The following is a 23416-nucleotide window of genomic DNA, read 5'->3' as shown; positions in this document are numbered from 1 at the left end:
CACAAACAACAAATAACAACCTAAATAAACTCATTATGTGGGACAAAATGCAAAACAAATTTAGTTAAATCAACATACTTGTGGTTCTCAGGCAGGCACTTACCCAAACATTGAGCATACGCAGATGGGCTCAGCTTCAGCAAGATGAGGAGCTTTTGCCACAATGGGCAACAGATTCTTACATTGCAGGGGGTTGGACTAGATGACCCTTGTGGTTCTTTCCAACTCTACAAATCTACGATTCTATGTGTCACCTTCAGACCATACCCTAGTTCAGGTGGTAAACCTCTGGCACGAGTCCCAGCTCAGCCCACAAAGCTGTTTCCCTCAAACCACACACCCCTGCCCTACACCTGACATCAGGTGAGGGACAGGTAGAGATGCAGCTGCTAATGCAAAATTGGGAGCCTGAAAGTATGCTGCCAATTGTGCACTGGCAAGGGAGGCTTGTTGTCACTTCCAGTAAGCTGACTGGCAGTGAGAGCAAGCCAGCTGGGATTGGTTACCAAGTTCTGTATGGGACGCTCATTGGTGCAGCTGACCCCTGCAGAAAGCAGAGCCTGAAGTCAGTGCTGGTCAGCTTGATTGGTGATGGTAACTTCAAGCCTTGCTTGGATTGTTTTTTCTTGAAAAATAGGTGCTGGTGTCCTAGCGACATCAGGTAATTGACAGTTCAGTGGCTTTGCAAAGCCACAGCTGTGTTGACAACACCAACTTGCAAATGCTTTAAAGGTAGCATTTAAAGGGTATTTCTCTTAAAGAACTTAGATCTGGAATTGGAAATCATACATTGCTGGATTTCAACTCCCCTCAGCCCTAAATAATATGGCCAATGGTCATGGATGATTACCATGAAGCAAAACAAACCTGTTTTGACTTGTATGTAAAGAGCTGAAAATTTGAGTATTTCTTGATGATAATTATTTGAATATGAGCTGGACACCATTTTATATTGCACATGTTGTAAATATGTCCTTGAGTGTTTTGCTAGGTTCTGTGTTTAGTTTATCTGTTTTGGCCACAGGGCATAAAACAAGTAAACCGTTTTCACTATCTTCATTGGGGACCTATTGCATCTTTCTATAAAACAAAAATGCTACTTTTTAGTTGAAGGCTGTATATACTAATTTAACCCTCTATTTAAAAACAAATATGTAACTATATTAAAATGGGACTGTAGTGCAATAAAGTTATGTTAGAATAACTCTGCTTAGTGCTATTTTATTATTATTATTATTGAGGGGAAGTGCGTGGAACAAGTCTCGGTGTTTCGATTTCTAGGAATGGAGTTGAGAGACGACCTAACCTGGGGAGAGAACAGCAAAGACCTGGTGAAGAGAGCACAGCAGAGGTTATATTTTCTGAGAATCCTCCGGAAAAACAATCTCTCAAATTGCACTGTGGAGAGCGTACTAACTTATGGTCTGTGTGTGTGGTTTGGGAGCTGCACGGCCAGGGAAAAAACAATGCTATTCAGGGTTGTAAAGACTGCAGAGAGAATTATTGGTTGCACTCTTCCCACCTTAGATCAAATCTATGCTGCCAGGTGCCATAAGAAAGCTGCAGAGATAGCACATGATAGTACGCACCCCGGAAATCATCTCTTTCAGCTTCTGCCTTCTGGAAAAAGGTATAGGGTTATAAAGGCCAGGACTAGCCGCCTGAGAAACAGTTTCTACGCTAATGCAATTCTGGTTGTAAACGCAGCATAAGGGGTCTCTGTAGTATAGTGTATTTTAAAATGGGGTTTTTGAATGTTTTATGTAGCTTTGTAGTAGTTTTATGTAGTTTTTATGTAGTTTTATGTAGTTTTGTGGTAGTTTTATGGTAGTTTTATGTAGTTTTTCAATTTCATTGTTCTGCAAGGGACAATGACAATAAAGATATCGTAATCGTAATCGAAATTTTTTCTAGAAAAAGAGGTGCCGGACCTCACCATCAATGCCTGAGAGGTGCTAGAACTGAGTTCTGATGAGTTCCAGCTGAAAAAAAGGCCTGACTTTGAGTACCTATAAGACACTCAACGGCATTTCCGTATACTGCTCTGGTTCGCCAGAAGCGGCTTAGTCATTCTGGCCACATGACCCGGAAGCTATTCTGCAGACAAACGCTGGCTCCCTCGGCCTATAGAGCAAGATGAGCGCCGCAACCCCAGAGTTGTCCGTGACTGGACCTAACCATCAGGGGTACCTTTACCTTTAAGACACTTTATTAATTTAGGTCCATGTGGCCAATCTTGCTTTTTTATAATGTCTGATGCACATTCCTGCAACTATCATTACACTATGGAAAGACCTATGAGTAGCTCATGGCCATCACTGAACCATAGGCTAGTTTGATTTAGCTAATTTTAGATGCTCTAAATGTGGTTGCATTAGAAAAAATATTTTCTCACCTTGGGCAACTAATTTGCCTTGTAGTGCAGCTGTAGTAACTCTACAGCTTTAATGTATTTAAATGTTTAAATGTATTTTTAATATTTTGTTGGAAGATGCCCAGAGTGGCTGGAGAAACCCAGCCAGATGGGTGGGGTATAAACAAATAAATAATAATTATTATTATTATTATTACTGCCACAACCAAACACTAAACACTCCCATCCCGCCCCACCCACAAATCGGGGTGTTACAGGCTACAAAGGTATAGGCCTTTTATAACTCCTTAGCAATGCTTCCATTAAACTTATTCTATGTAAGGTGCCATTTAAATGGTCTCCTATATTTAGGAGTTAAACTGCCTACCTCAGATCTCTTCTGCTTTACCAGATGCTGGAAACTAGTGGCACTAGGGATCTAGGAAGGCCACTAGCTATGCACCAGTCGGAATATTTTCACCATCAGCTCTGCAATACAGCCACTGTCTCTAAAATAGAGGTTGTCATTGGCACAAGGCTGCACTTGAGGTCTTTCCTGGTGCCCACAAAGCCTCTGAGCTCAGGGTGGTTATTTTTTCTACCTTGAAAATAACACAGAGCTGAAGGAAGAAGTTGAAAGTGACCCTCATCCTTAATGCCAATGTGCTGTTCTAGGCTCAGCTTAATTGTACTGGATCTGACTTCTGGCTGAAAAAAAAGCCCTGCTGTTATCCAAGATCCCTTGGAAAAGTAAAGCATGTATACACACAGTTTGTCTCTGTCTCGTAGGGGCAGGGGAAGAAAGAAAGAGAGAGAAGGTGGTGAGGCAGGGAAGGAGGGAACCAAAGGGGGCGGTACCCACAGCACTAGCTCAAGAATCCAAATTTGCCCACAGGCTTAAAAAAGTTGGTAATCCCTGCTCTAAAACACTGCAGCTGGCTTTTTGCTAGCAGGGGGTAGATTGAAGGAACAGATAGTGGAGAAATCACATGGATAGTATCTACCAACATGTCATGCCCCTAGTATCTGTGTTCCCCCCACTCCCTTCAATAAATAACCCTCATACAGCCATGGAATAACTTTTGAAGCAGTGCATACTCCTTTTCTGTTGTACTCACTATGCTCCTCCTATGCCAGCATTTAACAGCTGCACATATTTATATTTCTCTCTCTCGGCTTTAACAAAGCAATAGAAGAAGGAAATGGGTGTAGCATACAGCAAAAGAATGAAGTGGCAACAGTAGGGAGAATGAGGGGCAAGCAGTGGTAAAATGTCCCACTCAGAACAATTGCTATTTTTCTATGCAAACACATAAGCAGCATAATCAAGCCTATGTACAGTTAAGATTAGTTCATCTGTTGCCCCTGGACTCCACTCTCAGTTCCCATCACCATGCCTTCTATCTAGCTACTAGTCCAGGATCCTCATTATCAATCTACAGGTGCCTCTGTGAGGTACCAATTGGACCCATCTGTAAAAGCATCAATTATCCAGTTAGGAAACCAGCCTACAGAGGCAACACAATGCATCCATTCCCAGACACTGAGCAACTCTCAGCCCAGGCTTCCAGTAGATTGGGAAATCTACATATAAAGCCTTCTTAGATCAGAACACCACCACCCTTAGGTCATTCTCTGCAATCTGTTGTGGGCAGCCTAGATCTTCTGCACTCAAGTCTGCCTACCCCATGTCCCTGGCCATCAGCTTTGTTCTGCCTAGCTGTTCTTCACTGCTAATGTGGACTGTCTCCTCATGTATAAATCTGCTATAACCTTCACATCATGGCAACTGCCTGTCCCCTGAAACTAACACAGTAGAGGAATACATCAATCCAACCCAAAATATCACTTCAGACCTACAGCAGTTGGGTAACAGCCTAAAGATGCTGTTCCTAAATCAAGTCAAACCACTATGCCTGAAGTTGAACTGTCAATTTTGCAGACTCCACATGGAGGCCAAAAAGAGGTGAACTTGTCCTAGACCAGGGGCAGGCAACCTAAGGCCCGGGGGCCGGATGCAGCCCAATTGTCTTCTCAATCCAGCCCGCAGATGGTCTCGGAATCAGAGTGTTTTTACATGAGTAGAATGTGTGCTTTTATTTAAAATGCATCTCTGGGTTATTTGTGGGGTATAGAAATTCATTCATCCCACGCCCCAAAAAAATATAGTCTAGCCCACCACATGGTCTGAGGGACAGTGGACCAACCCACGGCTGAAAAAGGTTGCTGACCCCTGTCCTACACCCACCTGCAATGTCCCTGGCTAAGCTGGCATTTGAGCCCCTACTTCCAAGATTCAAAGCTGAATGCTATCTGCTGGAGCACTGCAGCTCAAGAGTCTTTGTATTTAGGCCTCTGTTTCTGTAAAAACAATACAACTCAAAAGAGGGGTGCAGTATTTTCTAGACAAAGCCAGAAATGCCCAGGCTCCTCTTAGAAGAACCTGCAGCTCTCCTTGCTGTCTACCGGAGCAATCCACCTGCAGGACAGGCTTGGAAACCTCTTCCGGGTTGGCGCCTCTGGCAATGGCGGATTTCCTCCGATCGGGAGGAATCCGCTCCGTGGAAAAAAGGGTCTGAACCGCCACGGCGAGGCGGAGACCCATCAAAAACCACAGGCGGGAGAAGCCTGTGGACGTGGGATTCGGCTGGCACCTTTGCGCCCCCCCTACTCGCGGGGAACCCCGGTTTCGGGGATCCGGAGTGACGTGGGGTGAGTGGCGCGGTGCCTTGAATCGACTGCTTCTTTCACAGAGTGAAGCCGCATTGCTGTTGCCGGAGAGCGCTGACTTTTTCCTGTGGACAATTGGATCTTAAATAACTGTCCGTGAGTAGAACGGAAAGTTGGATTAAGAAATTTCTTTTAATTTGACACTGAAGCGGGAAGGTCTAAACAGGAAGTCCGCCTTCCGCTTTTTGTAGATAGATTAAAGCAAAGACACAGCAAGCTAGAGTTTAGAAAGTCGTCCGTAAAGGATCAATTTTCATCATCTAAAATTACTGAACCCCCCTTGGAAGCAGGAGAAGAGGGGGGATTTTTTTCTGGACTGTTTAAACCTGCAGAAGAGAGTGTAAAGAAAAGCAATATTCCACCGTCTTGAACCTGGGAGCGGGGTGTCAGGACAGACGTCTTTGGGAAGTTCATTGACTATAGACAAACGTTTTTGACAGATAGTTAAAAGAAGAGAAACATAGTGATTCCATTGTTCCCCTTCGCATCTAAAAGGAACAAAATATTGACAAAATATCTGAAAAAGGAAACTTTGTTGTTAGATCTGCTTAAAAAAAAAAAGAGATGGATACAAATAGAAGCTTTTTCCCCTAGAGGGAGCATGCGAAACTGTTATTAAATCTGAACTGGGGAGCTTTGCAGCTGCAATAGATTAAGATCGTGGGATCAGACTCTGACCTTGCACAAGAATGTACTCGGAGGCTCTGGTGCTTGCCTTCTGCAAGACAAGTGCTGAATGCACTCGGAGGCTCTGGTGCTTGCCTTCTGCAAGACAAATGCTTTATTGGAACAGTTACATGAGAAGACGGATTTGATGACTGTTGCGATTGGAAATTTTGGACAAGCAGTGGGTATCTATATAGAACCCACTCAGGAATTAATCCAGGAGTGTGCTCTGACAGATCAGATGAGGGAGGAGGTTGTTGCTGGACCTCGGGAGGCAGAGATGGAGGGAACTGTGGCCCAGCAGGAACATGAGTTGTTGGATCTGACGAATGAACCTGGAAAAAGCCAGATTTGGAGAGATAGAGTCTTGTTTGGCTCGGAGATGGGGGGCTGGATAGACCCCCCTATGCAGGGATGTTTTGACTTTTCAAGTCTGGCTTTGGGCCAGGAGGAGTTCGGAGTTGTGGGGGCCCTTAACTTTGGAGGGACCTTGAAACATGCTTTTAAATACCACATGGAGTTCAGTGTTGACTATGGAAAAGGGGCTGATCTGTCGAGAAGGGACAAAAATATCGTCAAGCTGGAGTCTCCACGAATGAAAGGAGCAGAAGACAAAGTAAAGTACAGGTATAAACATGAAGAAGACCTGCGGAAGGGACATGGAAGAGATTTAAGGGCCTCGGACATAAGGTCACCGGGTTGATGAACTAGATGGATGGGATAGAAAGGACTGACAAAACCCGAGACCAGGAGGAAGAGACGTTGGATGAAGATTGGAAGAAAGTTTTAAAAAAATTTATTTAGGAAAGTTCTGTAAAATTAATGAGTATTAGAAAAATGTTGGAACGAAATTATTTGTCTTTAGCAGAAATGTTAAAAAGAATTATGTAAGAATATGTTATGGTTATGAGAAATTGGTATAAATAAGATTTAAGTTTTAAGTTTTAGGGTTTTTTATGGTAAGAGAAGGTTAAAATAGATTAAGGTAATTTAATGTCAGAATATTATGAAAGATGGAAAGGTTTTGCTGAGATAATTAACAACTAGAATACAAAAAAGGGAGGTGTGAGGAGGTCGATGAAATAAGGCAATGACAGTTAAGGATTTGAGAATACTGGATCTGTTTTTTAAAAATTTTTGTTTATTTCTGCTTTTTGATTTTGATGTATGATGTGTTTTGCTTTTGCTTTTTGCTTTTGCTTTTTATCGATTTGTATTGTTTAATTGTTATCTGTTTTTTCCTTCTTTTCTTCGTTTTTTTGTAATCTTAAAATTCTCAATAAATATCATTTTTTTTTAAAAAAAGGAAACCTTAAACAAAAAGGGGGGCTTGCCCAGCAGCAGCCCTCCAAGACCCCAAAGCAGTCGTCTTAATGTAGAAATTTGAAAGTTATTTCACTGACTCTTTCAGTGGCTCCGCCCACATTCAGCAATTACTGGGAATGTGTGTGCTCATGTTTAGAAAAAAGAAGCCCACAACACACTGGAACGCAGATGTCTAATGATAGGTTTCGACTTGGTGATCTCAGGCTGTGGGGAGTCTCTTTCTTAACTTTCCTCCACCCCTCCCTTGCAAATTAGTCCAGGCAGTCTATTAAATCACTTTTTCCTAGCAACCCCTCTTAGACACATGTGCACCCATATACACAGGACAGAAGCCGTCTCAGTCTTTCCAACCCCTTCCTTGTGTGATTCACAAATCATGTGATTTGGGAGGATTCTTTTTAAAAAATTAAAAAATAAAATAGAAGGTTTTTATACCAAGGCTTCTCCCGCAGAGTCAAAAGCTTTTGATTTCTTTAGTTTGCAGGGCAAACTTTCTTCCCTTCATTCCCAACAAGACAGGATATCAGTCAGTTATTCTGCTGGAGCAATGCAAAGCAACCAGAGGAGAAACTGACAAGAGGCCTTTTGGCTCAAGCTTTCCAAGGCTGGAGAAGTAGAGCCTGACAAGTGTTACTCAGTCTAGCTTGGCTTGCCACATCCGTTGGCTGCAGGAGTTGTGGTGCTAGGCTTCAGTTAAAGCATTCCAGGGTGACTGCGTAAGAGCCAAGGTCTACTGGAAATAAACTCTGCCAAGCATTTAGGACCTTCAGCAGCAGCCTGGGAGGCAGGCAGTTTTATTTGCTTCCCCCAGCTCACTGTGGCACAGACATATGTCAATGAGTCTACTCTGAGTAAAAACTAGTTGAAACCACCTGAAGTATTTGGGTGGCTTCTTCATTACCCAAAATCCCAAATTCTCTGCCAAATGAGAACAATGATGCCCCAGTTTGTAAGACTGTGATGAAAATACATTGGAAAAGGACTGCAAATACTGTCCTTTGCCGGCCAGTACTTGATGTTTGAACTGAAGCTGGAAGACCGACATCCAAATCCCAGTACAGTGGGTGGCCCTGGATAAGTCACTGCCCAACATATACCATGGAACTAACTCCCACCCAAGACTGTTTTGAAAATGAATGTGATGCGGAAATGCTGCCAACCAGCCTGAGACTTGGAGACAGGGTGAGCTATAATAATAAACCGGAAGTCTGTTACCCAGTGGAAAACCTAGAACAGGACTATTTTATCTACTGACTAATGTGAATCATCCCCACTTTGTTGTCATTTTCAGGAGAAAGCAAAAGAGGAAGACCTTTGTGTGCAGTGCAAAGGACTCGGCGCAGTCCTGTCCTTGGGGACACTGTCCTATCTGCTTTGCAAATCTACAGAAATAGCAACAGTTGAGCACAGCTGTTCTTTATACCATAAAACCATCTTGGGAGCTCAAGTCTCTAGAAGTAAGTGAAGAACTCTTGCCCACCCATCAGGACAAGAGATCTCAAAGTATACCCATGATTAAATAAAATCAAGAGGGCATCCCTATATAGTACAGTTTTATACCAGTTTAACTGTCATGGCTTCCGCCCTCCCCCCAAAATCCTGCAAATTGATGCTTGTTGAGGGTGCTGAGAATGATGTTTTGGATGGCCTTAACTCTCTTCTCCACACAGATTCCTGGAGACACACAGGAATCAGTGTGCACACAATACTAAGCCAAATCACAGCATAGCGCAAGTGCATAAGCAAGCAAATTTCCAGGAAGTAGATCACAGCCACTTTGCCCTACTCCAGTCCTGCTGCTCTTGACAACACACTAAGACAAACCACGGCTTAGCTCAAAGCAGAAGAACTGGAAGAGGAACATGGAGGAACATCTTCTCTCCAGGAATCCACATGTCCACACACTAATGCCATGCTTTATCTTGGGATTATGTGCAAACAGGGTCATTTTTTTGTTAAAGCTAGTTTAAGAATGAGAAGACATACCCTAGGTCAGCCTTCTACAGCCTGGTACCCTTCAGATACTGCAAGCGCCCGTCAGTATCACCAATGGTCAGGAATTATGGGACTTTGAGTCAAGATCTGGAGAGCACCAGGCTGGTGAAAGGCAGATCTAGAGGATGCCAAAGAATGCTCACAGGCTCCAATAACAGGATAACTTTATGGCCCTATAGCTTCATTTATGCATCCAAGACTAGCTTAGAAAGATTGCATCCCTCACCATGCAGGGAAACATATTGAAAGGAAAAATACCTCCGAATATACGGTAAACATTTTACAAACTGTGAGCAAGCCATTTTTCAAATATTTGGAGAGGTTCAGGGAAGCAAACAGAGCTGTTTCTGGTGGGGTCTGCCCATCCATCAAGTGAGACTGATATAAGCAGGAAATAATTTGTGTACTCCTTAACCACCCAACACTTGGCACCATGGTGGAAATATTAGTCTGTCAAGACCAATTCAAATTCAGGTCCTCTCACATTTAGCAGCAGAAAAGAAAGAAAAGACACAGGAGCCTGATCTGGTAGTTTTCCACTTCTCTGCCAATACAACATACACTGATTCAGGGATATCTAGGACTCAGCAGAAAAATCTCTCTACCAGCAGTCATAATGACTGCAAAGCTCACACACTGCTAAATTAGAACACTGGATGGAAAACATCAGTAGTAGAGTGAGTATCAACACTAATAGCTGCAGAACACTATACCTGTAGGAATGCTGATAAAACTATTTAACATAACTTTTGTAAACAGACAGGTACAGTAACTTAGTCATGTACGTGAAATCCTAAGAAATTTTGGAGGATGCTCCAAACCACAGAAAGATGAGTGTGTTTTTAAAAAAATGAAAGGAATTTTGCAGACACAGCTATAACAAATCTTTTATTATCTCAATGATGAAAATGAAACCCTGGAAATCAGCAACTCTGCAAAAGATTCCAGATATATATTCAGAGCTATTTTTTGTTTTATTTGTATACTATATGGTTTATGAATCTAACATGTAGTTAACAGTATTTGCTCTTGATTGCATTCCTACAATGAACATGTTTTTTGCTTTCTGCATTCTCAAAACTATATAACATGGTGTACCTGCAAAAAGCCACTGTAATTAACAATGTTTCCAGAGAACTGCCTATACTGCAGTGTGTATTTATGTGGCACGAGTGGTCCAGGTCATTATGAAAATGATTATGCATACCAACTTTGTACCTGCAACCTCACTTCCCTCCTGCTATTGCTTAAAAACCAGCTATGGTCATTCCAACACTTGTTCTGGCCCTCCCCATCAGATGAAGAACTTGAACTCATAACTCCAGCTCTGCCAAATGCTTTAATTCTTAAATCAGATTGGGGCATGAGGTCCAGAGGATGGAAACATGGTAACAGACCTATTCTGTGGTGGCTCCCTACTTGTGGAATGCTTTCCCTAGAGGCTCACTTGGTGCCTTCATTACATATTTAGGCACCAGGTAAAAACATTTTCCTTTAACTAGACCTTTGGCTGATTAATGTTCTATGTCCTTTTAATTGTGCTTGTGGGAGGATGGTTTATTAGTTTCTTGTTCTTGTTTTTATTATGTATTTTGTGTTCTCACAGCGGGTGGTGCTGTGGTCTAAACCACTGAGCCTAGGGCTTGCCGATCATAAGGTCGGCGGTTCGAATCCGCAGGATGGGGTGAGCTCCCGTTGCTTGGTCCCAGCTCCTGCCCACCTAGCAGTTCGAAAGCACATCAAAATGCAAGTAGATAAATAGGTACCGCTTCGGCAGGAAGGTAAACGGCGTTTCCGTGTGCTGCTCTGGTTCGCCAGAAGCAGCTTAGTCATGCTGGCCATATGACCCAGAAGCTGTCTGCAGACAAACGCCGGCTCCCTCAGCCTATAGAGCAAGATGAGCGCTGCAACCTCAGAGTTGTCCGTGACTGGACTTAATGATCAGGGGTCCCTTTACCTTTACCTTATTGTATTTTTATGTTGTGAACCACCCCACTATCTTTGGATAATAAATAAATAATAATACCTATCTGCTTAAAGGAGCTTGAAACAAAATTGGCTTGCAGACACTTTAAGCTACATATGCAGACTCTTCTGCATTGGTGTAACAACAGATGAACACTGGCAGATGACAGCAACACAGCTGAGATATTGAAGGCAGGTAACTTCATTTTTTGACGACAGCTACCACAAAACTTACCGAATAACTAGAATGAGCAGATTACAAATTACAAATAATAATCCCTTATCACAAGGCCAAATCCAAAAAAAATTCCTCTGCCTCTATAAATGCTTTCAGGATAATACCTCAGCTTCAAAAATACACTGATGGTAGTGCCCAGTTAGAAGAGGCAGAAATTCAAATTTATATCATTTTAGCAACAATGGACCAGTCAAACTTGCTGCATTTGCAAAATAACCTCTAGTGGTGGAGGGAGGGGGGAAGAGTGCACAGGGTCTGGAAAAGAAGAGCAAAGACCACGTGCAAGAGAAACTAGTGCTGTCCCAATCAGCTACTGTCTTAAAAGTGTTTAGAAACTCTTTCCGTGCAAGTTTCAATCAAACATTGGTTGAAGATTAAGCATAATGGTCTTTTGCTTCCTGATTCCTTGACTTACACTGAATAACTATATTATTCCAGTAAGATAAAGAGATGCCAGAGATAGACACACACTTTTCACAGCAGGCAGGACTAATCTCTCTCTCTCTGTAAGTCCTTTGTATTTACAAAACAAACAATGTGGTTAGTATGGAAGGTTATTCACGTGCCTTTGCTGCCTCCCCGACTCTCTTCTATATACAAATTCTTTTTGCTAAATGCGTTTCACCTTCTACTCTTGTGCAAGGAATCAAAAATATCCACAGCTGAGATCACACTTGAAAATATCACAGAGAGATGGTCTCTGATAAAGAAGGCAGGAGCTGCAACAGAATACTGAGAACATTTATTTGAATGTTTTTGTTTAAAAGAAGGGAAATGTGCTACACTTAAGTGATGAAGTGATGAAGAAACCTTACGTTTCAAGGGATCCTTCAAAGGCCTCCAATAAAGTTTCTGAAGATGTGCTAGAGAGATTTTAAACAGGTAACTATTGAAATAGTTAGCGGTAGTTTTATATGGGCTATGGTATTTATACTGTTCCATTTATTTATTTATGAAAAGTGGGAGGACGAACACATGAATACATTTACAAAGTGACCCTATATAGGTCTACTCAAACCTACGTCTTATGGCGTTAGGTAAGTCTTTCTCTCAGGCAAGTAAGTACAGGGCTACAGCTTTAATTCATTAATTAAATATTGTAAACCCTAAGTTCAACTGTGTCTCATCCTGTTCTGCCGGTATTTCAGTTTAGACACTGAAGACAGCATCTTCATTCCCCATGCATAATCTCTAGAAATGCCAAAGAGCTGCCATGTTCTCCTTCTGAGTGTTAGAATTATAAATAAAGTAAGTAACTAAGTACACCACACCACATCACACCAAAACCAACAGAGTAAAAGTCTTACTTTTGGGGGCTGCCACAATTATAGAATGCCCTCATCCTTGAACTATAATTGGCACCAACTTTGATGCATTTCTAGCACAATAGAAATCTCACTTATTCCAACAGAAGCAGCGTAAATGTAACAGATTAAATCTCAGGCTAGGGTCTGGGAGATCTCAATTCAAGTTCCCAGCCATGTATGCTGCCCTTTGGAAGAAAGGAGGCCTGCAAATGCCATTTTAAAAATTAAAAAAATATGAGAGGTTAATTGACTTGGCTAGATTTTCAAATGTTATTATTCCCGACTTCACTCTGGCATTATCTACTCCCTTTCAACATCATCATCATTCCTCTTCCTCCTCCTTGGTTTTAACTACTATAAGGTACCCTCTCTTGCATTGCTCTGTGATGAAGGGCAGCTTAAAAATTATTTTTAATCTGCAAGTACCAGAAAAAGGGTAGGAAAAGCCAGAAGCAGACATTTCAGCATCTGAAATTACTTCAGATGGAATGACCTCTTGCTCACAATGGAATAACCAAAACTGGTTCAGCTAATAATTACTATTACCTGGAAAATGTGCTACACTGACAACTCCTCTATTTGCTCAGCCCTGTGTCCTTAGATCAATGCACTAGCAGAAAAACTCAACTGGTAGCTTCTCTGGCATACGTGCTTCTTCAAAGCTGTTGATCAGAAAATTACACAGGCTGTGCTAGTGTAACAGGAAGTGCTTATGCCACAAACAAGCGCACAACCCTATTTTTCTGGCAACGTTGTGGTTGGTTTTGAAGTTTTTTGTTTGTTTTTTAATCAGGCTGTCAAAAGCCCAACTATAACAGATTGTTTCAACAGATGAATCCAGGTTTAGATACATTTTTCCTCTGTAAAGACAATATGCAAAAATAAAGAGTGCTCTTTAGGGGTGTATGCAAAGGTCTGTGTATCCCCAATGGGGCATTTGATTTTCCCTGCCATAGCAGCCACATACACTGCACTGCAAATGGCTGTTGAAACTCAGTCGTTGCAAAAGTCTTCTAAAGAAAATTCAAGGCCCTGCTTGACACAATAGCTGTGCAATTTTCTGGATTGTGGCCAACATCAAAAGTCCGAAAAGAGAAGCTGAACACACACCCCCTACAAGAAAAACCCCCCTCTTATATAAAGGTCTGGATAGTGACATGCAAGCTCTGTATTTTACTAAAACTGCCTGTAATATGTTCTTTTATGACAGCACCACTTCTCAGCACCTAGAGGACTAGGAAAATGAAAGAAATACAGTAGTATTCAGCCATCCATGGGAATACCCACTCCAAGATAATGAACCAATAAGCCAAACTGCTACTGTCTATGGTAATATTAGCATTTAAACACAGTGGAATATATAGATATGTATATAATAGTTCGCCTCTCTGATACTTGAGCAGACCATCTCTCCTTAGCTGCTTTCAAAAGATTCTGCACCCTTTTCCAAGTATTTTCACTTTACAACTTCTTCTTGCAAGAGGCTTTGTGCTTTTCACACAACAGGCAGAAATTCAGCAGGTGCAATATTTCCTACCCACCAAAAAATAAAGAAGCATAAATATATTCAGATAAACACAATCTTCAACTATAAAACATATTGGTTTAAAAGCATAACCCCCAAGTACAAAAATATAAATAATTCACTATACACAGTAATTAATAAAAATACAAAGCATCACATCTGTTTACAGGATCATGTCTGGTATGTAAGTTACAGCATATACAGTATGATCATAAAGGTAAATCACTGCAAGTTTACCACAAGGCTACTCAACTCATCCATTTCATGAGTGTGCACATTATTATTCTTAAGTAAATTCCTATTCCTCATAGTGTACATTCCCAAAGTCTAAGATCTACTTCAGATCTAACATATCAGAAAATAGATTTTCCTGGTACTCAAGTAATGATTGTGTTAACAGTGATGCAAACAAGAAGCAGCTCTCCCTGAGACTTACCGTGTGAGGGCTGTCATAGTAGAGAGCAATGGAGCACAGCCTTGGAGAGATGCTGCAGCTCTCCGTAAACAGCCTTCCAGAGTCACCATAAGGCCCCACCTGGAATTTATATGCCACAGTGATGCTGCTGAAGGGGGGCAAACCAGCACTCACAATCACTTCTGTGAAGAGCCCCGAATAAACAGCAAAGCCAAAGAGCGTCAACAGCAGAAGCGCAACCAGTGCAGCAAACAATCCAATGAGCAGCCAGTCTGCCATGACTCCAGGTGCCTCACACTGCAGGAATCAACTAAGGACAAGAGAGGAGGACAAAAATTAGGTAATCATAACGCAGATGGATATTTCCTAGAGAAACAGATAAGTTTAGGGAAAGTTTTCCCAGTGACTCAGATCCACACTGCAGACCTTTGCATTTGCAAGGCAGTGTTGTAATGGAATTGTTCATGTTTACAGGTCACTGCTGTACTGAAATTATCTGCCACTGCTGCTCAAGGGACACACTGCATAGAATAACATATTGTAAGTCACTTGTCTACAATGTACGCCTGTACTCCATGCAGCTGGGAAGCTCAATAAGGAGAATCTAAGTGATGTTTGAAATGCTTATGTGCACCAATCCAGATGCCATAGGTCAGGTTTCCTCAACCTCGGCCCTCCAGATGTTTTTGGCCTACAACTCCCATGATCCCTAGCTAGCAGTACCAGTGGTCATGGATGCTGGGAACTGTAGTCTCAAAACATCTGGAGGACCGAAGTTGAGGAAGCCTGGCACCAATCCAGATGGCCATGCACAGACAGTGGGTGTCAGATACATACACAATGTTTCTCTGACCCACAGAGTATTTCAAAAATACGTTTTTGGTCCCTTTCACTGAATCCCAGCTTTTATGTCAGAACTGCCTTGACCTTATCCAACATCACTGTTCATTCTTGGTCAGTGTGCAAAGTATCTAAAAATATTAGTATCCAAAAATATTAGAAATAATGTAACCATCATTAATATGATCGCTTAGTCAATGGGAATAAAATGGAAGACAAAACTTTCTTCCTACATATCCTCTGTAAGGTCAAAGATGGAGTGAGGGAGGAAGGTGAAGGAAAGGGTGCCAAAACTGGTTCAGCAACACTGAAGCCACTCTCACCAGAATAGTAAATGTATTGCACTGCTGGTTCATATGGCATGAACAGCTGCAGTAAAATGCAGTTGCTGAAAAAAAGGTGGCATAAAATCAATCTGAGGATTCCCAGAAAAAAGGTCAGAAGTAGTGATTATCAAGTGGAGGTGAGTGTTGTGTGCCTTGCAAGGAGGCAAAAACCAAGAATACCAGGCCAGGGGTGGGAGTGGGAGTAACATGGATTGACCCAAGTTGTTGTTTTTCCAAAATGGTCTTTATGAATCAGCTTTGATTTTTTAATTTAGATGTGGTCCTTTAACATAGAACCTACTTAGAAACAAATGAATTATACCTAAGCAACTGTTCATTCTGTTTGGCAATTAATAAAAACCACATCTTAGTATAAACTGCAATGTGATCAGGCTACTATCCACCCTAGTGAGATCAGCAGAGAGCAAGGACAACTGTGGAAAAGAAATCTGATTTGCCCTTGAAAAATGTCACAGTTAATTTTATACTAGCATTTATGATCTTTATACTAGCATTTATGATTCCCTAGATTCTATGATTCTGTGATTCTATGATTCTATTCTATGATTCTTGTAGTTCACCAGATTTCCAGAATGGTTACCATTGCTCAGCAAACTGCCTACTCCTATTTAAGTGCATTTAACAATAAGTGAATTTGACCAGCTGATTCTTAAGCTCAAAATTCATTTCTGTATCTTATTGAACCACAAAGCAGGACATTTGTGATAAAAACATTATCTATTTCTTGTTTAAGACACAGAAATAAAGCTGACACTTGTCAATCTCTTTTCAGGAACCATATAATTGGAACCAAAGCCCACAATTTCCTCAAGCGAGATGCACTTTGTACAAACCTGAGAATCAGCAGTATAGGCAGCCTAGCAATAGCTCATTGTCTCTCCCAGGGATCTTTGATCCAGGATTTGTGCCTCTGAAAAAGAAGAAAATAAAGTCTGATTGAAGTGACCTACAGTATTTTCCCTAAATTGAAGTTTGGTAGGAGAGCACGATGGCCAGAAAACCTGCACTGCTTCCCCAATATGCACAAGGGGCACTGTGTCCAGAGTGGTTCCTAAACCTGTGGATCAGACCAAACGCCTATCTAGTCTAGCATCCTGTTCCCTACAACGACCAACCAGATGACTCTGGAAAGATCAAGATCTGAACATTAAAATGTAACAATAAAAAGGTAGCACAACTATAAACAAAAGCTGTGATTTCCCCCCCTAGGTCTACCCATTTCATAGTGCAATTACAATAGTTGCAAGCGACACCGTCAAAGTAAGGCTGCAATCTTACATGATATATACACTCAGGGGGTTCACTTCTCCACAAATATGCACAGAACTAATATGTATGTAAAACAATCTCATTTTCTTGTCTCTATCCAGTGGTTTCAGTAATTCAGAAACTTTTAATTCTGACAAGAAGTGAATGTGAAAATACTTAGCAACACTGAGGTTTTTGTTTTAACTTCTACATCAGTTTTTTAAAAGTTGTGGCTTTTTTTGCACTGTGTATTTCCTGCAAAAAGAAAATGAGCACACACTAAATTCTCTAGCATTCATAGCACAACTTTCTTTCAATAATTCCAGGAGGTTTACTTACACAGGGATCCCACTTCTAGGCACCACCCAACCTTAGATCTGCTTAGCTTCACCAGGATTGCTCCATCAGACCCTTACATTTTAATTTCTATGATGTAAGCCACTGTGGGTTGTCTTTGACAAGAATGGCAGGATACCATTTTAAATAAGCAAGTAAATAAGTTTAGTTTAAAGACAGCATACCAGTAATTTGAGTTGCAGTTTAATTCCAATCTGATCCTGTTCTGTACAATTGTCACTGTTTAACTAGGAATAGGTTCTGCATTCCCTTTTAATGGTGATAACAGCAGCCAGTTCATTTCAGTTTAAACCCACATAAATGGGTTTTAACCCTTCATGCTTTTATTTCTAATTCAGGGTGAAAAACCTAAGACACTGATTATATATTCCCTAGAAAAACCTGAGACACTGATAATATATTCCCTAGATACAACACATTCTACACAAACAAGAGAGAGAGAGAAAACTTACTCTAGAGAACTGATATAATCAAGGCTCCTGAATTCAGCGTTGTATGAAAAGCAGAAAATATCACCAAGTATTTAAGTTCAGTTGCTATTGTTAGCTACTGGAAAATAAACCTGCTACACAATTACATTCATCCCTCTTCTCATAGAGCTGTTTGGTTTCTCCCAGCTGATCCTGTTTATTTCAGCTGTATTCTACTTCCTGGTTCATGTGTACCAGCTTGATGAGATCACAGTGCTCGTGCACGCTCATAAAGCCAGCATGCACTTTTACAACAATTCCTTAAAGAACAATTCCTTAAAGAACTAGGAATGGTTTAAGCAAAACATTTGGAACAGGATTTATTTAGAAGCATGTATGTCTATGTGTCATCATTGTGCTATGGGGCAGCATGATCAAGAGCCCAAATATTTTTACCAGAGTCTTGCATGGAAAACTCAAACTCCACCTAGATGAACCATAATCCTCCATTTGTGACATCCATAGTGCTAATTGCCAAGACAGAAACAGATTGCTACAACTGCAAATAAAGACTAAACAACCACAGTCAAATGAACCTTTGGGACTAGTCCACAATGTAATCAAAACAGCAGTACTGGTTATAAACCAGGTTATTAGCACTTGTCCACCCAGTTTTCCTAGCGAGCATAAACAGGGATTTTCCATTCAAATGTGATCTGTGAAAGCCAATGCACCTTCCCAAGGCCCTAAACTACTGGATAAGAGGGGAGCTGGAACAGCATTTAAATCATGTTACATCAGCTAAGAAGACAGGAGTGCCTGGTGTGCTCTGGTCCATGGGGTCACGAAGAGTTGGACACGACTAAACAACTAAACAAACAACATCAGCTAAAGATTTCCAGCCTCTTCCCAAGTATCAATCCCCCTCAACTGCCCAATCAGTGAGGATGGGAGTACATTTCCAAGCACAATTCAAAGTGTTGGTGCTGACCTTTAAAGCTCTAAACGGCCTTGGCACAGTATACCTGAAAGAGCGTCTCCACCCCCATCGTTCTGCCCGGACACTGAGATCCAGTGCCAAGGGCCTTCTGGCAGTTGCCCTCACTGCAAGAAGTGAGGTTACAGGGAACCAGGCAGAGGGCCTGCTCAGTAGTGGCACCCGCCCTGTGGAATGCCCTCCCATCAGATGTCAAAGAGATAAACAACTATATGACATTTAGAAAACATCTGAAGGCAGCCCTGTTTAGGAAAGTTTTTAATGACTGATGTTTTAATGTATTTTTAATCTTTGTTGGAAGCCGCCCAGAGAGGCTGGGGAAACCAAGCCAGATGGGCGGGCTATAATAAATAAATAAATAAATAAATAAATAAATAAAATCAATGGAGGCTCCCATCCTTGTCTTATAGCCAGGTGAAACACTCAGACTGTAAAGAAAAACTTTGAGCCCACATCCTTCCAAATAAAAGGTCCGGAATATGATGCAAGAAGCTGAAAAATATATTTAGTTTTAAAATGCTGAGAGAAGAAAAATCAGTTGTATTAATGATGAGGCAAATCTAGATTAAATTCAGAGGGATTTACTTCCAAGTAAGCATGCTTAAGATTGGGACACATGGCTGCAATCCTATGCATACTTCCAAGTATGCAAACAAATAAAATATGAATTAATTAATGAAAATGCTAGGGTGGCAGTGAGGCAAGGATGTTAATTTCCTCACACACCCCAAGATTTGCTAGGTTTGCCATCTCTCTTTCAGTTGGGGGGTTCTTGTGCCTTAGCTGTGCAACAAGCAAAAACTTATCACCAAAAGCTGTATCTGGGATGCAGAGGCACTGAAGGTTACCACTTAAACTGTATTGAAGTTGTACTTGTTACAGTTACTTTGCATTATTCTTCTATGCTTTTAACCATCAAGGAATTGCGTTTCAAACCAGTTAGTGGGAGAAGAAAAAATGGGCAAACCTGAGAGCCTCATTTGCATGTTGTTTATTTCTTCCCTAGATTCCACTTTAAACAGACATTAAAGGATTGTTTGGGCTGGTGCTTTTTGTTTGCTAAAGAAAACCCTCATCCTACAGTATGATCTACTCCCTTGAGAACAAGGCATATTACTAATATTTACTGGACCAAATGAACGCATGCGAAGCCTCCACTGGTCCAGGTGTGCTTCCCAAGATCTCTTATTATTGGGATCCAAACTATTTCCGTTTCCATTGCAATCCACCATACCCAGCTAGCGCCACATCCACATGGAGTGTTGGTTGCTTCCACTACAAATATATTCTAGCCGGTTTTGCATCTCCCCACTCCCCACCTTTCCAGATTACTTTTCCCGTTCAGAAACAGAAGCTGGCATGTGTTTGTTTGTATATGTGTAGCAGGTGTTAGTCATAGGGTTCGATAGGGAGCGCACTCCTCCACTGGGATCCACGCAAGACAATCTCCTCCACTAAGACACACGCTGTTCCAATGTCCTCCTATCTTCCATGGTGTCACTTGCCCCACTCTCCACTTCAATCTTCCTCATCAATCCACTGACTGGCAGCCTTCCCCCCCCCAAAAAAAAAACCTTCTGTGCCAAGGATCAGCCCCTTCCACTCCTCCTTCAAAGGTTTCCCCTCTCACCACCCCCCACTCTTCCTCAGGATCTTCCAAGGGGCGTCAGCTAACATCGTAGGGATCCACTCTCGCGAATCCTCCTTCCCCCGCTCCGCCTCCCCCCAGCAGCAGCAATCCACTGCCGTCTATGCCACAGGAAACAGATTCCTTTGGGATCTCCTCCGGTTGTCGGCCCCCTCCTTTCTTACGCCTCCCCCCACCCCCCAGACCGCGGGATCCAGTGACCGGGATCTCCTCAGTTCCAAACACCACCTCCTCCCTGCGAGGCTCTCTCTGTTTCCCGCCCGCCCCCCAACTCACACAGCAGCAGGAAGAGCGGAGCCGGCGCTGGGGACTCAACTGGCAGCTCCCGCCTCAGTCACGGGCTGAGGCTAAACCTCGGGGGCGCGCCTGGCTCGGCGGTTGGGAGGCGCGTCCTCGCCCCAATCCGGGAGCGCGCCGCGCCGGGCTCAGCCCCGCGGGATGGGGTGGAGCTCGACGTCGGCGGGAAGCCGCTGCCGCCAGTATGAGGGCAAGTGGCCTCAGCGCCACAGGGCGGGAAAGGGAAGCAGCCGCCGAGGAGGCGGCGGCGGCGGTTCAGGGTGGCTACGTCGCTGAGAGAGCGCTTCCTCCGCCTGTTTTTATTAAAGGAGGTTGTTTTATAGCAGCCGCCTCACCGTCACCGAGCACCTCGGCTGTACGTGAGGGGAAATGGGCCGCCGTCAAGTTGCCACTTTTATTTTTATTTTTTTACCTCACAGTCGCCCTTTACCTTTCAACCGCCTCAGACAGTAGGAAATTCAGCAGGTGTCGCCTTCCCACGTCTCTTCAGTTCTGCGCAAGGAAAAGCTTCGTTGGCTAATACTGTATTTTCTCCTCTCAGGTAGCTGTTAAAAGAAGAGCAGGGGAGCCCTGAGTAAGGAAAGGCAGCTTTAAGCCTCTGGAGTCGCAACACACATCCTCAATCCAGTTCAGAATACAGTAGCTACCATTAAGTTTTGAGCAGGTGTCCTGGGCTTAACAAGCAGCAATTCAACAGCTTCAGCTTTACCCATCCCTGCCACCCTGTTGAACAGTGCTGCTGCACCTGTAGGATTTCTGCTTGCCATGAGGCTCTTCAGGAACTTTGCCAGGAAAAGAAGGTTTAGGACCTTATAGCAGAAGATTGAACCTAGCAGATAGCAAACTAGTCTGGGGAGAAGAGAACAAGTACATTCAGGTTTGGTTCTCCTGCCCAGGCAGTCTAGACACTGTGTCAGCCCTAGGCAATTGCTAATTTGTGTGCTTACATATCTGCAAATTTAAAACTCTATTGCTTGCCTAAGCCAAAATAGCCTATCCAGTTGGAGAGTTCGCTTACAACTTGCCCTGATCCACAACTTTGGATCAGTGTCAGTTTCTTAATTCACTTGGAAAATACCTAGCAAGACAAAATAAGGCTCGTGACCTTGACAAAGCCCAATGATCATTAGAAATGTATATTAAGTACTGAGGAACACATCTTAGTGGAAAGAATTGTCTTGGGTGATAGATCCCAGAGAAGCACTGTGGGTTCCCAATAGAGAGGTGACAAGTTTTTTTGTGGGGAGGCACTTGTGCTTCTAAACAGAATAATTAATCTCAAATGATCTGGCTCTCCTAGGCAAATTAGTAACTATGAAACATGAGCTATTTGGATCCTCTAATCCAGCACTATCTACTCTGACCAGACATGGCTCTCTCAAGGCCTCATGTACACATTTTCCCTAATCCTATCTGAATTCCTTTTAACTAGAAACGCCAAAGAATGAACCTAGGATTTCTGGATAAAGAATGTGGGTCTACCACTGAGTTATATATACCTAGAAACTAACCCTTGAGTTTCACTAGTAACTGCCTTACTAGCAGAGAGAAATCACAACAATCCAGGATATTCCTGTATAGGACATAATCCCTCTCTGTTTCAAGCACAAAAATATATTACTTGAAAGGGGAATTAAAAAATTAAAAAAGAGTAGGTATATCATGATAGCTAAATGTTCAGAGGAAGCATGTCACAGAATATCAGTTGCTGGGTGACAGCAGCCCATTGACAGCTGTTGGCCTCAAATCCTGATGATGTTTTCTGGACACATAGTTAACCTCTTTGGGGGGAAACGGATGCTAGACTAGGTAGAACTTCGTTCTGATCAAGCACTGCTCTTCTTATTTGTTTATCCAATTTGTATCCTGCCCTTCCTCCTGGAGGAGACCAGGGTGGCAGACATATCAATAATTTAAGAATAAAACAAAGCATTCTAAAAACAGTTTAAAAAACTCTAAAGACAATTAAAAACATTGTCTCAACCAGTGATTTCAAAGTTGCCAGGAACAGTATCTTCCAGCCACCAAAGGTTTGGGTAAACAGGAATGTTTTTAAATTCCTCCTGAAAGTCAGTAATGAGACAGACCCTCACTAAGGGAGGGCATTCACAAATGGGGAAGTGTCACTGAAAATGCCCTGTAATGGGTCAGTGCAACTAAGCATGGCCAACAAACCCTCACCTGCTGACTGCAGTGTCTGAGATGGTTGATATTATGAAGGAGCTCTTTTGGGTCCCAAGCCATTTAGGACTTCACATGCTAGTACTAACACCTTGAATTGAGCCCAGTAGTTCATTGGCAGCCAATGCAGCATTTTCAGGACCAATTGCATGTAGTCCAATCAAACTGCCCCACTTGCCAGTTTAGTAGCTGCATTCTGCACTAGCTGCAGCCTCTGGACCATGTTCAAGGGCAGCCCCACATACAGCACATTACAATAATCCAGATGGGAGGTCACCAGAGCACAAGCAACAGGTTGTCCTGATCAAGGAGTGGCCATAACTGGAGAATCAGCCTAATTCTCTACTTTTGTCAATGGGTAATAAACAGTCACTATACTTCAGGAACTTCTAAGGTGAACTACTCCATTCTAGAGAGAGGAAAACTACATGTTAGCATTTATTTATTTATTTATTTATTTATTGCTGCATTAAAGATACTGACCATGCCATTACCTGGAAACCTGTTTTCCCCTTCCAAATGGAATAAAATAAAATATGTTGACTCTAATTGGCAGCAAACTCTAGGCTTC

At 42.3% G+C, this 23416-nt stretch overlaps 2 protein-coding genes across 5 annotated transcripts in view; one reads left to right on the top strand and one right to left on the bottom strand.

Moving 5' to 3' along the window:
• TEX264 (testis expressed 264, ER-phagy receptor) overlaps positions 1-20776 on the bottom strand; it is a 149869-nt gene extending 129093 nt beyond the window's left edge. For 2 of the 4 annotated variants that reach the window (XM_080996487.1, XM_080996490.1), the window contains exons 1-3: positions 20644-20776; positions 16541-16617; positions 14542-14830 (exon numbers count right to left, since the gene is read on the bottom strand). In XM_080996487.1, coding sequence (XP_080852613.1) covers positions 14542-14799 — 258 coding nt within the window. In that variant the 5' untranslated portion in view covers positions 14800-14830; positions 16541-16617; positions 20644-20776. Of the gene's footprint in view, positions 1-14541; positions 14831-16540; positions 16618-17764; positions 17950-20349; positions 20429-20643 lie in introns of those variants that run through there. The other 2 variants (XM_080996489.1, XM_080996488.1) reach the window with 2 other exon arrangements.
• A 455-nt stretch (positions 20777-21231) lies between these two features.
• The window catches only part of LOC308472001 (semaphorin-3D-like), a 50015-nt gene continuing 47830 nt past the window's right edge, over positions 21232-23416 (top strand). The window contains exon 1 of the mRNA XM_080996416.1: positions 21232-21541. The gene's annotated coding sequence lies outside the window, so the exon portion shown is untranslated. The remainder of the gene's footprint in view (positions 21542-23416) is intronic.

This window comes from Podarcis pityusensis (genome assembly GCF_964106645.2).
Source record: "Podarcis pityusensis genome assembly, chromosome: 2".
NCBI lineage: Eukaryota > Metazoa > Chordata > Lepidosauria > Squamata > Lacertidae > Podarcis > Podarcis pityusensis.
This window is presented reverse-complemented; position numbering and strand designations above follow the sequence as displayed.